At 35.3% G+C, this 17,085-nt stretch overlaps 1 protein-coding gene across 1 annotated transcript in view; it reads right to left on the bottom strand.

The window, feature by feature from the left end:
• Positions 1-471: 471 nt before the first annotated feature.
• The window catches only part of WDR70 (WD repeat domain 70), a 141,112-nt gene continuing 124,498 nt past the window's right edge, over positions 472-17,085 (bottom strand). Inside the window, exons 14-18 of the mRNA XM_035309542.1 lie at positions 14,954-15,054; positions 13,471-13,550; positions 10,452-10,568; positions 9,928-10,090; positions 472-2,323 (exon numbers count right to left, since the gene is read on the bottom strand). Of these exons, the coding sequence (XP_035165433.1) occupies positions 2,239-2,323; positions 9,928-10,090; positions 10,452-10,568; positions 13,471-13,550; positions 14,954-15,054 (546 nt within the window). The 3' untranslated portion in view covers positions 472-2,238. The remainder of the gene's footprint in view (positions 2,324-9,927; positions 10,091-10,451; positions 10,569-13,470; positions 13,551-14,953; positions 15,055-17,085) is intronic.

The following is a 17,085-nucleotide window of genomic DNA, read 5'->3' as shown; positions in this document are numbered from 1 at the left end:
TATGGGAAACAAACCTTGACAGGAGTTGAAGTACAAGAACATGTACAATTTAAGTTAGTTTTAAAACTTTTAAATACATTTTTGCACAGACGTTATTTTAAATTTTAGGCTGCTAAAACAGTCACTCAAGACACTTGGGAACTTAATCACTGTAAGTAACAACAACAAACTCAGAGTAATTCTAACAGAACTTCTGCAAGGCTCATTTGCAGAGCTCATTCTTCTAAGAATTAGGAAACAAGATCTAGATGATCTGAATAAATAACATAAAAGAAGAAGCTTCCCTCAAGCTCAGAGAACAGTTGCAGCATTTTTCCTCATCTGCCTTTCCCTCCTGCTCTGTTTCCTAGTAGCCACATTGTCTCAGTTAACAATTTCTAACAACAACAAAAAAAGATAAACTGTTATTTTTCATTCTAATGCCATGGACATATCAAACCTTTAAAAATATTATTCAAGATTTTACAGAAATTTATTTGAAAATGCTTTATTTTCTAGTGAATTATATGAATAAAGAAAAGATAAAAAATAGCCTTAAATGAAACAATGCCATTTGACATTAATTTGCTGAGGGAAACATTGCACAGTGAGGTCTTTAGCAGGTTGCATTGACAACTGCTGCTCTTCATCTTCTACTTCTTTTTCTCCTCCATTTACTGCTTACCTAGGTATTAAGTCCTTTGTTCTACATATTACAGCTGTAACTGTAAACTAAGCATGTACTTGCTATTCTAGATAAGTATGTACTAAAACATTTTTTACAAGGGAGAAAGACAAGTTGTGGATTATTTAGTGAGGTTTCACTCTTATCAAAAGACTATATTGAGTGAAAGCTGTGGAAATACTTAATTTTCGGAATGTTACACCAATGCTCACAACACTTTTTGAGGTCAGGCTTACTTTTCCCTAATGTATAGAAATGTTTTTTTGAGAAAAAGATAAGTTTGGAAAAAGAAATGATACAATAAAATTGTGATGCAGAACAATGCTGTAAGGAAAAAAAATAAGTTCTTCTGATTCTATCAGGACCACACACTTACAAGTTAGGAAGGTGATTAAGTGCTGGTTAAATATAGCCTTAAATTATGCCTTCAGATCTATTCATAATTAAGAAAGCTTGATTGTTATGATGTCTCTTGCTCTCTACTTGTGCAAATGCAGAGCACTTGCTATATTGCATACTATTCTAATCACAATACTTATTATATGTTATTATAATCACAATATAAATGCCTAAATCTAACATAGGTTCATTTCTCTTTCCCTAAAGGACATTGGTTTTAAATTTGTCCTTCACTTTATTAAATTCAGAATTGCAATTCCATGTTAAAAACTTCAAACTTTTAATACTTCTGTAAGAGACTTTATAAAGGATGGTATCAGTTTTCAGAGCGTGAGCCAAGATGTACATAATTCAGGCATACAACAATATCAATATATACAAAGACTTGGTAATAAACATAAGTCTGCTCTATCTAATGCTAATCAATACAAACTAATAGGGAGAAGAAGCCTGAACAAAATCAGTTAGGCAACAAACATATGTTGTTTTTATTAAAACAAAATCTATAATTGTTCACTCCTATTTTACATTTTTAAAAAATAAAAGCGATATAAATTGCCTACTGTGAAACACTACACATTCTTAAAAGGAATGTCATTTATTTAAGGAAAAACACTAGATTTTTTTTTCTAAAATTTAAACACAAGTGAACTAAAGTGGACTATTTCACATTAGTAAATCTAAATGAAAGTATAAGCTTTCTTTATTTGGGATAGCTTATCACACCTTACTAGAAAAAATAAAAAGAAGCCTGAGAAACTGTATTATTTTATTTATGTACTCAAAATCACTGTACACTGTTGTGACAAAGTATTAGTGAAGTTGGCTTTAAAAAAAAAAACAAAAAACATTTGGTAAAACACTGGACTCACTAGAGATCTATTAAAAATTAGAGAGACAAATATTTTTCTCTTAAATCATGAAGTTAAATAACTGACAGGGAAGAGTTCTCCTTTCCATAAAATAATTCATTCCTTATTATAAATTCAGATGTGGGATTACAATCCATTGTAATACATTCCCTTTTACACTGTAGCAAGTTTTTATTAACTGAAGTATTTTATGCTTTCAAATTTTGCCCCAAAAACCAAAAAAAAAAAAAAAAAAAAAAAGAAAAGAACGAAATGTTGCACTTTGTTTCAAATGCTTTTGAAGTATTCGTTATACCAAATTCTTCAAATTTTACGTTTTTTCCATTCTGGCTTGTCTGTTTCATCATCTTCTGGTTCCACTTCTGCAAAAACTGTTTTTGGCTGTGTTCTAGAAAACATTAAAAAGATTAAAATAATGATTAGGCTACAGTTCTTTAACAGAGACTGTATTAGACATATATTAAACAAAAATTACGTCCTTTATACTTAACAAAAAAGCATCCTAGACTTACTTTTTTTCTGTTCTCAAAAAAACCCTGTCAACTACCTTCTAAGAGCTGAAGGAACTTTCAGCTCTTGGGCAAAGAGCAAAAGCATGAAGAGTGGCATAACAAATACACATCATCTGCAAGTATTATTTCCTCGTTAGCCTTCAATCTTTATGTGTTTATTCCATGAAAAAGAATAAGATAGATGAGAGGAACAAGTCAATTTAGTAGAATGCCAGAAAAGTGAAGCTACAGTTCTCATTACATTATTCAGACAAAGAAACCTCCATTTTGATTCACTGTAGTATGATGGGAGCCAGTAAGTAAAAACAGAACAACATGGTTTCTGGCTTAGCATATGCATGAAAAAAAAAAAAAAAAAGAAAGAAAAAAAAAAAGTTTTATCCTCCTGAGTCTTTATCCAACACTACCGTAACATAATAAAACTAATGATCTTCACATGAGAACACAGTGTATCCTACAGCCAAGCTTGATGGTATCTATTCCTCCACTGTTTACCTGTATTTTAAATGCCACAAACTTTATAAAAATAATTATTGATTACTTTTTAAATGAACACAGTGTTAAGTAGCATTTTAACAAACTGTGTGGACATTCAGTTTCCCTGGTTTACACTTTAATCACTGCATGGTCCCTTTTTCCAACCTAATTCTTAGCATCACTGTGGAGCTGTGGATTTCTGAAGTTGGCTGTGCTCAAATTCTCATTACAACAAAGACCGAAAAAAGTAGAAAAAGCAGCCAAGGCAGTCATCATCTCATTAAAATATTAACTAATGTTTTCACAGCAGTCTGAGAACATGAAGCACTAACTATTGTTATAACTGTTATTTGTCAGACTCTACAAGATGCATAAAGCTTACAAAATTGTGTCTGCCTTACTTAACACAACAGGCATAATTCAACGTTGCCATCGCTTTTGAAGAGTAATACAATAGCAAGCCATCTGTCATTAAAGAAAAAAAAAAAAAAAGATTCTCCAGTTGTTAAATAGGCAGCGCAAAGTAGATATAAAGGTATCAAAACTAGTCAAAGACAACTTGCTGTATATACTGAATCTTCCTAATGGCCTGCCTCCTTCTCCATCCTCCAAACTTGCTATAGAGGTAAGGACAGAACCAAGATGTCCCAGAGATGGTCCTATTGAGGAGATCTCTATTAGCACATGTTCCTCTGGTGCGAGCTGTACATCTCATTACACGCAAGTAGACCTTGAACCCAGATGAGGACCTAGACTACTGGAAGTTAGATAAGTCATTCTGCTCTCCATAGAAAGCAGATTTACAAGTTAAAACAACAACAAAACCAACAAAATCCCTAACATTCTCCGAATTAAAAAACGTCATTGGAAAATAGTTATATGAACTCTACTTAAGCAATCTCTCAAAGAAGACTCAGGAAAAAAGAAAAAAAAATCAATATTAAATCCAAAACAGCCACCAGGGAAGAAGGTGTTATTGGCTCAAATACTGGATTCTGTTGTCTGCTGAAGAAATGGAATGCATGGAATCTTCTTGCTCTCGTATTTTTCCAAACCTGTTGATGATAGTTTATTTAGCTCATTTTAGCAGTGTACCTTTCTTTTCACACAATATTCAAAAGAAAGATAACCTAAATTCCATACAGGATCTTATTGGGTCAGTATTGAGTTATTTGTTAGTAAAGCACAGCTTCTCAAGTGTAAACCAATCACTTCTGACAAGGAAAATTCAGCTGTCCCCATTTTTCTCAGAAACTTCCATACAAGAAGAATTACTTAGTTCATGGAAGAAGCACCAGAAGCTATGTATTTTCCGTGATATAAGTAGCACAGTGAAAAGTTTTAGATTTCAGTAAATATTAGTAAGCTACTCTGAGTCCAGTAAAGATGTGGGCGGGTGGAGGGGGCTGGGGGACACAGACAACACTGTAGCGTAATCTAGCTGTAACAAGCTCAAGAGAAAACATGCAGAGGAAATTAAGTTTGCTTGCTATCTTGTTTTTTAAAATTAGCATGAAACGGCTGTAGCCTCAGCTTAGCTGAAATGTAAACTGATCCACCTCCACAAGCTATACAGCAGTAACTGGGACACCTAGGGTAATTCATATGCCTGACCTGATAAACACATTGTTCTGCTTAGTAACTGCACTGAAGATTGCCAATGTAGTAGGAGTTTTCTGCACGATTAATATTTATACAAAAATTATCAAAACAGTTCCACTACTTCAAAATACTCTAATTTCTGAGGGCTAAATAACACATGCGGAAAGCTGTATTGTTTTTCTCCATCAACTCCCTCATTAATTTTTGTCCTTAGGAGCTATAGAATCAAATATCAGACAGCCCAGGTTCAAAAGGACCTTGAAACACCAGGTTCAACCTGTTGTGGAAAAAGGGACCCTATAGGAGATTATCTAGCACCTTGCCCAATCACATCTTCGAAACCTCCAGTGATAGGGATTCTACCATTCCCCTCATCACTGGTGAGAAATGATGGTGATCAGAGGAGGTTCCTGATGACTTGAAAAGAGAAAATATTCATCCTTATGAAGGGCAAGAGGAGGATTTGGGGAGCTATAGGACATCCTACCTAACTTCCCCTCTACTCAGCACTGGTGAAATGACACCTGAAGCAGCATGGCCACTTGTGGGCTCTCCAGTACAAGAGAGTTTGGCATACAGAGGCAAACAATGTCAGTGGTGGACTATCAGGTTGGTTTGAGAACAGTGGAAAGCCACCACCAAGATGGTTAGGGGGCTGGAGGACATCATGTATGAAAAAAAAGCTGAGAGAAGTGGGTCTCTGTAGCCTTAACAATAGAAGGCTGAAGAAGGATCTTACTGCTGTCTACAACTACATCATGGAAGGCTAGACAGAAGAGGTGCAGTCAGAATCTTCACGTGACTATCAGAGATAACCAGAATCTCATACACTGACAAATGCATTCATATTGTAAATTACACTGACAGGTTGCCACAAAAAATGGAAAATCAAACTAAGACAATTTATTCTTATTAATTTGTATGATTTTCTGAGCACTCCTCTTTACTTCACTGTTTTTCAATGTATTCAGGTATGCAAACACAAAAAAACATTTCCAGTGGCCATGCAGACTGCTCTAGAGTCACTATAATCCCTCTGATTATCAGCTGTTTTAATTAGTTACCTTTTAAAGATCCTGTAAAACTAGCCTATTAACAGCTGTGATTTACAGACTAGCAGCTAAAAAATACTGCTATAGTTAAACCAGCTGGAGATGACAACAGCGTATCACGGCATGTGACTCATGTCACAGCAACTTTTGAAATTTGTGTTTATTTTGCACTGAAGTGAATTAAAGAAGATATCTTCCAAGCATGATTGGAAACCAGAATAATGTCAGAAAGGCTACTTTTAGACAGAAAAGAAGAGGTTTTTCAGCATCAGGCCCCACTGTATTCCTTAACCCATCAGCTAACCTGACCCTTCCCTGAATCTCAGGGCCTTCTTTCTCAAAATTAACCATCTCCAAAATTTACCAACATGTGTCAGCAAAATCACTGTTCTAAAACGGATGTCCAGTCCTCCTTCTTCAACTACAGATTCATGAGCCACAATATAACTAACACTTCACATGCTGGTACTGCCACTGATGAAAAGAACAGCCAGGCTACAGGTTGCTGCTACAAGTTATTCTTTTTTGCCTATGACAAGCAGCTATGACAAAGACAGCAAAATACTGGCATCATCACTGTACTTTAATATATTTTCTAAGAACTGTGGTCCATTTTGATGAGGAGGGAAGTTTCACCCTCACCTTCTCTGTGGCACAGAAGAAAGATACATCTGGGTCTGATTAGGCCCTCAGCTACAACGCTTAGTAATTCCTGCTGATTCTTCAGAGGGAAATCTGAAGGCATTATAATATCTCTGTACAGCTGCGTTAAAACAAACAGCTCACAAAGAATGTAATTTTCAAACATTTACAACTGATGCCTCAAGTTCCTTTCCTGTAGTTCTTTACTTGAAATCTTCAATCTGTCCTTCCTTTCCTTTCACTCCACTGGAACAACTCTTGCCAAGGACTCTAATAAGCTTTTTCCTGAAAAATCTCAAGGTCATTTTTTTTAATTTTTTTTTAATTGTCATCCAGACTTCTCTGCTGTTGATCATATCTTTTTGACAATTTATTCACTTTTGCATTCTGTGATATGTCATCTCCTGATTCAGCATGTATTTCTTATCATTTCCCAATATCCTTTTCAGCAGCATCTGTTTTATTCACCCATCCTTTTGCCAGTCATGTACTTCCCCCTCCTTTTCTGTTTCAAATTACAGGAGAAACAGAAAGGTCATGTTAACAATAACAAGCTTGAAAAAAAAATTCAAGTGATAAATAATGCAAATAACTACTTGGCTTCAAGAACAGATTACACACCTTAAACTCCAATGAAAAGGATTTTTTTTTTTTAAACATACATTGTATAACAGTAAAAGTCATGGCACAGGTATTTCTTATGTGAATTTCTGAAATGAAAACGCAGTTGAAAACCAGGACATCAGTTATCTGATTTAGAATGACCTTTTCACTACAAATCAGGACCCGACAAACTCTAACCCTGTCACCACAATCAAAGTTATAAAAACTTTATTGATAAGAAAATGAGTGTTTCCTAGTTTTTTTTGGACTAAAATTACTTTATACCCATCACTGAAGAAAGTAAAGTAACTATCTTTTTCTTAGACATTTTCTTGAGAAGGAAAATGGAAAACTGTATGTGAAAAACCATCCTTGGAGATAGTACACAAACAAAAGCCTTGTCAAACAAGAGAAATGTGGATACTTTTGTATCATATTTAATTGAAAACTTATCACATATGTGGAAAAATTGATAGCAGAAAAATAAAGTGGTAAAAAGAATAAACAGCACTGAAAAAAAGGAAACATACTGGTTGTATATTTCCCAGGTAACAAGGCAGCATGTAATTTTATTACCTTTCCTAACTCTTTAGTATATCTTAGGATAAGGGTGAATGGCTTTAAACTAGAAGAGGGGAGATTTGGATTAGATGTTAGGAAAAAAATTCTTCACTGAGAGGGTGATGAGGCACTGGTTGCCCAGAGAAGTTGTGGGTGCCCCATCCCTGGTCAACACCAGGTTGGACAAGGCCCTGGGCAACCTGGTCCAGTGGAAGTTGTCCTGCCCATTGCAAGGGGATTGCAATCTTTAAGGTCCCCTACCAACCCAAGCCATTCTATGATTTTATGATTATGCTATAATAGATACATTATATATATCTAAGGAAGACAATTTCCTTATATTTGTATACTGCTTATTATCATGAACCCCTGATTTTTACAGTGTCACTGGGGACATACTTCCAACACAACATTCTCTGATAGTTTACATCAATTACTTGTACTTAGCACATTTATTAAATATGTGTCTGTAAGGAGGTCTGTAAAATGTTTTTTACACAAGGTAAACCTGCACACCCTGCAAAGTCAGGTATCAACTATATAATTAACACATCTCTATATATTATGCGCATGTGCAGGCAAGCAGCTAATGAAACCTATAACTGTCATTGGTCTGTAACTTTTTATGCAGACCTCCATTTCTGAAAGATAAGAACATAACAGTTGTAAAGTTTTTGCATTTCAGTGTCTTAGCCTGTATATAAATATTAATAAAAAGTAATAATAATACTAATAACAATGAAGCTTTAAAAAGCTCTTTGCATGGGGTGCATCTTAAAGTCAAGTTTCTAAAGCAAGGGTAGCGGCAGTTTCCTTGGCATGAGATTTATCAGCTGACAAAACTGTCAAGGCAGCATGCCGCTGGCTGCAGCCCAACTCCCCCACATACGTATCACCTTCTGGTGCGTAAGTTAATAGCAGTCTGGATTTGCTTCCTCCCCATTTCTCAGTCAGCTCTCTTCTTTCCCTGCAGCTACATCTTTCAACAAAAAACCATAATGAGATCTGCCCACCTGACACAGCAAGCCTTCTGTAATGTAGCTAAATTTTAAAACTTTCATGTCTACTACATTGCAGGTGTGGGGGTGAAACTTACAATACAGTCAATGAAGCCAAAAATATACTGAGGTATCTATCTACCTGACGGAATGTGTGACTGTATTTACTTTTGAGAATGAATAGCTATATATATCCTAAATAAAAACAGGTACCTGCACATTCACAGTAAATTTTAACCTCTAGGAAACATAAACCCTTAGTTACAAATTTAGCCTACTCATTACTACAAGTGTTACAGAAACAGGCTGTGTCAAACCTTTCTTTCTTTGACTTGGTATCAAGAGTGATATTGTATAACACATTGATTTGATGTACTTTACAACAATGCCATACTTATTAATTACCTAGTCAAAGCCAGCATGGGTCACTACTGTTCTCAAGCTGCTTTGGAAAAACTATTGTGGGTCAAGCTGGGAAGTACACGTCACCACAAGAAAGAGCTATGGTTCTTAATATATTCTGAGTTTCTGGAAAGATGTGTGTTTTTTTTTTTTCATTAAGAAACTAAAAACTAAAAACGGAATTACAGTAAATAAAGTACCAATGAAAGTACAGCCTAGGATATAAAACAATGGGCTGCAAACTAAAAAAAAAAAAAAAAAAAAAAAAAGGCTGTTACTAGCTCTGCCTGCTCTGTGCAGACCGTTTAATCTCTTCATAACCCTTCCTTATACATTTTGAAAATACTACTAGATAGATTACTTTGTACAATAAAAACCATCAATGACAATAGCAAAATATTAAAAAATTACTAATTTTTAAAGTGGCAGTTTCTGTTCCTTCGTATGAAATGCATTAATTATGTATTTTAGTACTACCATGAAATTATTTAATATTTTGAATTTAGAAAATGAAGATATTTGGTAGAAACCACTAAATAAGCATATTGCACAGTTTTCATTGCAACAGATATGGACAAACACCACACTCATACATACAATTTAAACTGACTGCAATTATCAGTGCAATTTTTAATATTTAATACCTTTAAGACCAAGTTAATTCAAGCAGTACTCAGGTCCTGATTTAGGAAAAATCCAGATTATTTATGACACCTAAGAGATTATCTAAAATATGTTGTCGTAACACCAAGGAAATATTTTTGAAGGTTTAACCTAAGGCCCAGTCAGAGCTAGAGGGTATGTTGGAAAACATCACCCCGAAGTTTGTCTGTTGGACAGTACCTTATTAAAAGGTATATTACAATTTCTGCTACTGATTTGTAGAAGACTAGCAAATTTAGAAAGCTTTAGAATTTTCGAGCACTGACAGTCAAATTTAAAAAATGGTAATGTCACATTTTAAAAATTTAACCTCCTGGAAACTCATATCTTCATATAGGAGTGTGATATATTCTTGGTTTACGTATTAATGGCAACAAGCCAGAAAAGGCAAAGGATACCGTTAAAAATGTGTGTCTTCTATTTTTACAAACTCCCACCGGTCTCCAGAAATATTACTTGTATTTTTAATTGCTTCCTTACTTAGCATATGCTGGAGCAACCCAGTATGGATTCTCCTCTGCTTCCTTTGCATGACGTAAAATAGCCTCTCGAGGGTTGCTATCATCTGTCTTATCCAGAGCAATATTCTTGACTATGTATGATGACAAGGTACCTCCATGTGTTCCAACACGGCCACCACGACCTGTAGCAAAAAAAAAAAATAAATGACTATTTTAAAGAAACATATATAAGAAATAAACAGAAAAATGTTATATTTTGTCTATAACAGTGATCTGATACAAAGAAGCTACATAATATTACAGGAAGAGCCTAATTTAGAGCTGCATTCACATATGCATTTTACTGATTACATAAAGGAATTGTGATTATTTTTGGCAAGCACTCCAAAGACCAATGTCTAACAGTTCTGGATGCTTCTCACATATATGTATAGTAGAGTCCCTCACCCAAAAATGTTTGAATGCAAATCCAAACAAATACAGAACCCGAGCATGACAGTCCCTTTGGTATACAACAATATGAAGTGATTATGACTACATTACCTGGTCCTGCTACTGGAGGTTCAGGTTTGTGAGACTTCATGGGGTCCAGCCTATCCTTTTCCAGCTGTTTCCTGGTGCTTCGCTGTCGTGGTTCACGGAACATGGGAAGTGCATGGGCTAAAGAATTACAGTTTGGAGACAAAGAAATGTTAGAAATTCCATTATCTTTTCAATGTTTTAATTACCAGGGTGAAGACTGCAAGGATTTGTTCACACAAAGGAAAGGGTTAGGGTTAGGGTCATTTGTTCATTCAAAAGGAAAGATGGCAGAAGCAGCCTTCCACTTTTACTGTATCCAAGCAATGGTTTACTGAGGTGTATTTTAGAGAGCTTCTTCCTGATGAATTTTTCAAACATGAAAGTAGCCAAATTTCCACAGTTGTTTCAGGTAGCAGTTTTTCATCTGAAATACTGTTTGCATAGTATATGCACATATAACCTATTCCTCTGACATTTAATGCTCAACATTAGCATTGTGACCAACTGGTTGCTCTTTTCTGAATATTCCATTTTTCTACAGCACTCTAATACTCCAGCAGCATAAAAAACTACATACATTTTTGGATCTGAGACAGAGATAAGAGGAATCTCCTCAAAGATCCAAGACATGGTATTTCTGCATATGAAGTCATATTCATTTTTTTCTTAAATTATGACACTAATCAAATTTGGAAGAATACCCATAATTGAGACAGTTTGACTAAACTATCAGGATTTAAAACCCCTTTTTCATCATAAAATTGCTGCAATACCTTCAATCACAATGATTTACCTATGTGCTGTTTCAGTCAGTTCAGACAAGAGGCACTTTCGTCAGCACCAAATAAACACCATGTGAAGGGACAGTTTTGCTGTGGTCAGGCAAAACACTGCCATATGATGATTTCTGCCGTTTCCCAAATTGCAGGAAATTGTGTTGGGGTCAAAAGACCCAACAAAGACAGAACCAAAACAAACGAAATCTTAAGTGTAGAGGAACTGGCTTTACATGTAATAAGGAAAAAATGAAGTCAGCATCCAGAGACCTCTCACTTTGATTTTCCAGCTTACTTATGGAAGCCTGCTCAATTTATTAGACCATGTAAAGTCACAGCCATATGACACAGCAGCAGATCTTTGGAATACGTGTTTAGGTTTCATTTTTGCAGATTTCATAAAGTACAACAATAAATTGTCCCAGGCACTTCAAAGTAATGAGGTTGATTGGCTTGCATAGAGCATCTCAGGTGACTAATGCACAGATACAAGCTTTTACCATATGGAGTAAAGGTTGTCCAAGGGAAACTCAAGCTGCATATTCCTGTGTTTTAAAAGTAATACTTAATCTCTCAGAAAATATTATTGCATTTTAAGCAGCTACTATAGGCAATCCTGAGATTAAAGAGCAGCTACAAGTTTAAGAAAAAAAAAAAAAAAAAGAAAAGCAGAAGAAGATGAAAAAGGGGTTGGTTCACTTTGGAAGGGATTTCTGAGATCTTCAGTTCTTTCTAGTTCTATCAGCAAGCTTCAAAGAAAGAAATATAACCTCTGAAAAATTTCCAAAACATGCAACAATTTGTAAAGCAAATACTTAGGTCCTCTTTCTTCACTACCAGCTCAAAAACCTTTTTACTGCTTTCATGTATATGAAGTATATTTATTTGGTTTCAAAATGATCTGGGAAGATACAGTTAAACAGCTAAAACTCAACGATAAAGTTCTGCAACGTTGCATACCTGGGACCTCAATCTAAATCTGTGCATCTTTGAATGGCATTTAAAAATATCACTGGATACATAGGGATACACAAGTTGCATCAAATTTTAAGCAGAATTTTAAAAAAATCACAAGAGCTCTTTTCAATATAAACATTAACACAGCACACACAAAGTATTTAGACAATAGACTGTGTACTAATACAAACAACATTATATTAAGGATGGAGTGAGAAGGGCACCCAGAGGAGATAAATGCCCCTTATCTACACAAGCTACAACTTCACCTACTGCAGCCCAACAAGTGGAGCTGAACATTTGCCACAGTGAAGTAAGCAGGACACAGCTGTGGCTGGAAGGTGCTTGAGACTGGAACCTAGAATTGAAGTGCCTCAAAAGAGACCTTGCTACATTGCCCAGACTTTCTCATTCTAAACATTGCCCAGACTTTCTCATTCTAAATGTTGTTTATTATGCTGCCAACCTACTTCTGTTAAATAACAAATGTTTTATCTATTTCTAAGACCAGGTCTACTGGAAAACAGAGCTGGATCCTAACGCCATAGAACTGGAAGAGGAATAAAAGAAGTAGGACAGCAAAAACACATGACTGCTCTCACTTCACATGAGGAAACACTACATAGGGCAGTACTACTTGGGAGGGCCAAAATCTCTCAATTCCCTCACCCCCTTATAAAATTTGCCCTTGGAAAAATGCAGGTCATTAATCTTTCTGCAGTAACAACAATAACTATTTTTTATGCGTCAGTTAGTCTTAATATGAACATGAGGTCTTAGAGAAGTACAATCCGTAAGCTGGAAAGATACTTTAATTATTTGAAAACCCATGCATCTCTAGGCAAGTTCTAAATCCTGAAAGAAGGCTTCTTCAACTCGTCTCTACTCACCAATTCACCAATTTCGTTGAGTAAAATTGAAGATTCAATAAAGGAAGAAAAGAATTTTGGAGCATAGGGTGTTTTTTTGTTTTGTTTGTTTGTTTGTTTTTGTTTTTTGTTTTTTTTTTTAAATACAAAATGCTTGCAAGAGGTCATCCCAACTTTTCAAAGCAATTGTCCTTTCCAGTGCATGAAACTTGCACCAGAATCTAGAAGACAACCATCATTAACAATTTACAGGGCATACCCAATACATCCCTTTTCAGTTTTGCAGGGCTATTAATACATTTGTATGTAGCACTCAATACTTAGGGAATGATTGCAACTATTTCGAGGGGAAAACATAAAAGTAAATCATCTGGAAATAATACGATAACTAAGAAAGAGCTAGGAATGCTCATATAAAGAGATGTTTAAATTCCTTACGTGTTATAATGTAATCCTGAGTAAGAGTCTCTGCTTGTCTCTCTTTTCTTTTTGTTTTGACCACGCATAATTTTGCTCCCCTAGGAGAAAACACACAGCAGTTCAATTGGTCAGTTTATATCAAATAAAAACCATTTTTTATTCAAGACATATTCTCAATTAAATTATACAGCATTTTAAATATTCATGACTGTGTATATCTTGGTATGTCCGTGCACATGTGAAGGAAGGCAAAACGATTAGTGCTTTTATTACAGATCAGTTTATATGACTGGTGGAAGTGTGGGTGAAAGATTCATATCACACTTCATTTCTCCACAGTATGCACGCACACAGGAAATGCCCCTCTCCAAATATTGGCAATGATTTGCTCCTAGTACCCTTCCTAAGCAGCCTGGGTTGTTGGTAGTTATCTAGTCAGAGGAGTTTGTAACAGTGTACGGGGAAATTCTGCAGAAGCCTAGTTGCAGCAAGACTAACTTAAACTGGTATTATTTTCATTTTTACTATAAGTACTAGGAATGAAACTGGGTACACAACTGAGCTAGGGTTTTTGTAGTCCTTGTATAGGGGACTCAGGCTGCACTCTGAAGAGAGTCAACAAACGATGTTGACCAACTTCTCTCCTGTTCTCTAAACCGAGAAAGAACAGAAAAATAATACTTATTTCTAACAATCTTATAAACCAGAATTTATTTTCATATTCCTATCTCCAGGCCACGGTAAGTACCCAGAACTATGAACTATAATACAGTATGGTTTTGGATGCAAGTGAAACAAAGGGCATATAATACCACTCAGTATATATATGAAGTATGCATTTTCCTCAGCTGGCAAGGAAGGAAGTACCCCAGACAATTCAGAGGGTAAAAGCTAGTTAATTGTGTAAGTATTTATAGACTAGTTAAATCCTCTTCTTTTCATTCTAGGCTGACAAGTCACCTTCTGATGAATCACTGCCACCCTTCCATTAGATACACAGGCAAAATCCACACGTGACAGGAGAGGGTGGGAGAGATGGCAAGGTCTCAGACTGAGTCTTCTAACATTACTTCACAGACTGGGAAGCTTAAGCTAATGCTTCTAAACAACATTTGTACTTCATAAAAAATGACAAAAATATTACTAAATTCAATAAGTAGCCTTTCAATAGCACAATTTCAGCAGCCTTCAAGAGGTCAAATGAAAGGCTGGTTATTCTTACAGAAAATTTCATACAATTCAAGAATGGAAGTGTTCATAAATTCAGGTAGAACTGCCAGCGTACAGCACCACAAAGAGCCTGGAGGAAAGTGCACTGCTTTTCAAGTACAAACTTCTGTGTTGTTTTTATTTTTTTCTTTCTTTTTTTTATTGTAACTAAGTAGCTAAAACTGCAAAACAAATGCTACTAACTCATTTTTTTCTCATCTCTAAGTATAATTATAGCATCAGGGTAAGTTTGAGAAATCTTCTTAATTATAAACCACTAGCCATTACATACCTCTGGCTTTTAACAGGATCATAGTACACTTTTGCCAGTCCATTTCCTGTACCAACCATGATCTGATTCAGCTTGGGATGCCAAAGGCAACGCACAACACTCTGAAATAAAGTAACAGATTGACAGCTGGTCATTCATTTAGATTTTAGAATTAATATTCATCTTGTCAAAAAGCAGATTCCTACACTGTAGTACACAACAAGCTTGAATACATGAATGAATGTGACTACATGAATGAGTAAAAGTTCTTCTCCAGATCAGAACACAATGTAAAAGGAGTGACAACACATGGATGTAGGCAGAAAAGGAAGTACAAATGGGCGGTAGTGAGAATAAACAGTGGTTTCCATAGGCTAACTGCTCCAGGGTCTTCACGGGCATAATAGAAATGGAACTCTAAACAGGATTTGAAGGAGAACAATGAAGTGCTTCAGATATAGCAGTAAAAGCCTTCATGACTCTTGCGTTTTTCTTTTTAATCCTTAATTTTTCCACCCTGTTCCTTCTGTTACCTATTTTTCTTTCACACAGTGCTGACCTTTCACTTGCTTACTGCAGAACAGACAAATGTCTGATATTCACTCTTGGATCTTTTTCCCCTAAAGATCGAGGAAAACTTGGTATTTGAAGCTTATGTCTCACAGCTCTGTCACCCTTCTAGTCTGTACAAGTCATTTTCAGACATTAATAGTACTGTTCTTTTATACATCCAGAGTGGTTCTCTGTGTGACTGATCACTGCACTAAATCTGAATCAGCAGGTCAACCCAGAAAGGCTGCAAGACTGCGATGATTTATGAGAGAGCCGAAGAAGTGGTCACGATCTGCCTTGAAGGATAACACAACTCAATACTAACAAAAAATATATGTGCATCTAACTGAAAGAAAAAACAACAAAACCACATAACAACTGTTTGTTAGATATACAACAGTGTTTTGACAGTGTTTTCGTTAGCTGTGTAATAAAGGTATCCAGAACTAGCAGTATGCATCATCGTGTTAACATTTCACTGAATGTTGTTTTTTCTAGACTTTTTTTCCCTTTACCTTTAAAAAACAAAGAAATATAGACTTTTCAAAATGAACTAATTCAATATTCAACCACTTACATCCACCTATCATGAAAGTATCTGTAGTTTATTTACTCGTTTATTTTACATAACACAGTACATGAAATTCACAACATGGAAACCACTGATGTCTTACCCAGAGAAATAAACAAAGCAAGAATATACTTAGCGGGTGCAAATGAAACAAAGCCCTTTAACTTGGGAGGTGACAACCACATAATCAAAAGAGAATGATTATGTATAAGCTCTATTGAATGGTGAATCACTCTATCACTCTTCCCACTTCACATTCCTTCCTATCTCCGGTTTGATTTACATACTTTTTTTTTTGTTGTTTTTTTTTTTTTTGAACGTTACAAGGCATTTAACATAAAAAGTACTGGAAAAAAATCTGAAGCCCACTCAGCCATCATGAATTACATTTTCATTTTAGTACAAGATGAAGGATGACTTATTTTAGAACTGTTTTTCTGCTTGGTGTTCTTGTATGAATGAAAAAAAAAAATTAGCGAGATGAGTTTACATGAATCAACTGATCAGTCTTTACAAGGCTGCCTTATAAAACATCCTGCCCATTACATGTAAACACATACAACGTTATACTTTCCCCATACTTACAAGTACAAATATATCTGAATTATTTATTATGAGACAACAAAAGGGCAACAAACTTAAACTTCAGAGTTATCTGAAAAAAAAAGCAAATTTCTGGCAATGCAGTATAATCCCTGCCACAAGATACCAAAATAATCAATATAAGGTTGTTAATAAGTTGCTTGATTTGAATAAGAGATTTTTACATACTGTTATGTAATGCTATTACTCAAAACGTTACTGTAATTCTAAAACATACAAAGCTAATAACAAGCATTGAAGGTCAAAGGTGGGTGGCCTTTTCTTTTATTAATATTTATTGCATGTGTTTAGCCAGCCTTTTAAAACTTCGTAGTTAATGTGGTTCTCCACTTTCTACTGTCAAGTAAATGTATTTTATAGCATGGTACTGGATACCAGCCAACAAAAACAAAGCCTGAGACAGTGTGGCTAAGCACTGATGGGGATT

The sequence above is a fragment of the Oxyura jamaicensis genome, chromosome Z (assembly GCF_011077185.1).
Source record: "Oxyura jamaicensis isolate SHBP4307 breed ruddy duck chromosome Z, BPBGC_Ojam_1.0, whole genome shotgun sequence".
NCBI classification, from domain to species: domain Eukaryota; kingdom Metazoa; phylum Chordata; class Aves; order Anseriformes; family Anatidae; genus Oxyura; species Oxyura jamaicensis.
Note: the sequence above shows the minus strand (reverse complement) of the source record. Positions and strands in the feature narration are given on the sequence as shown.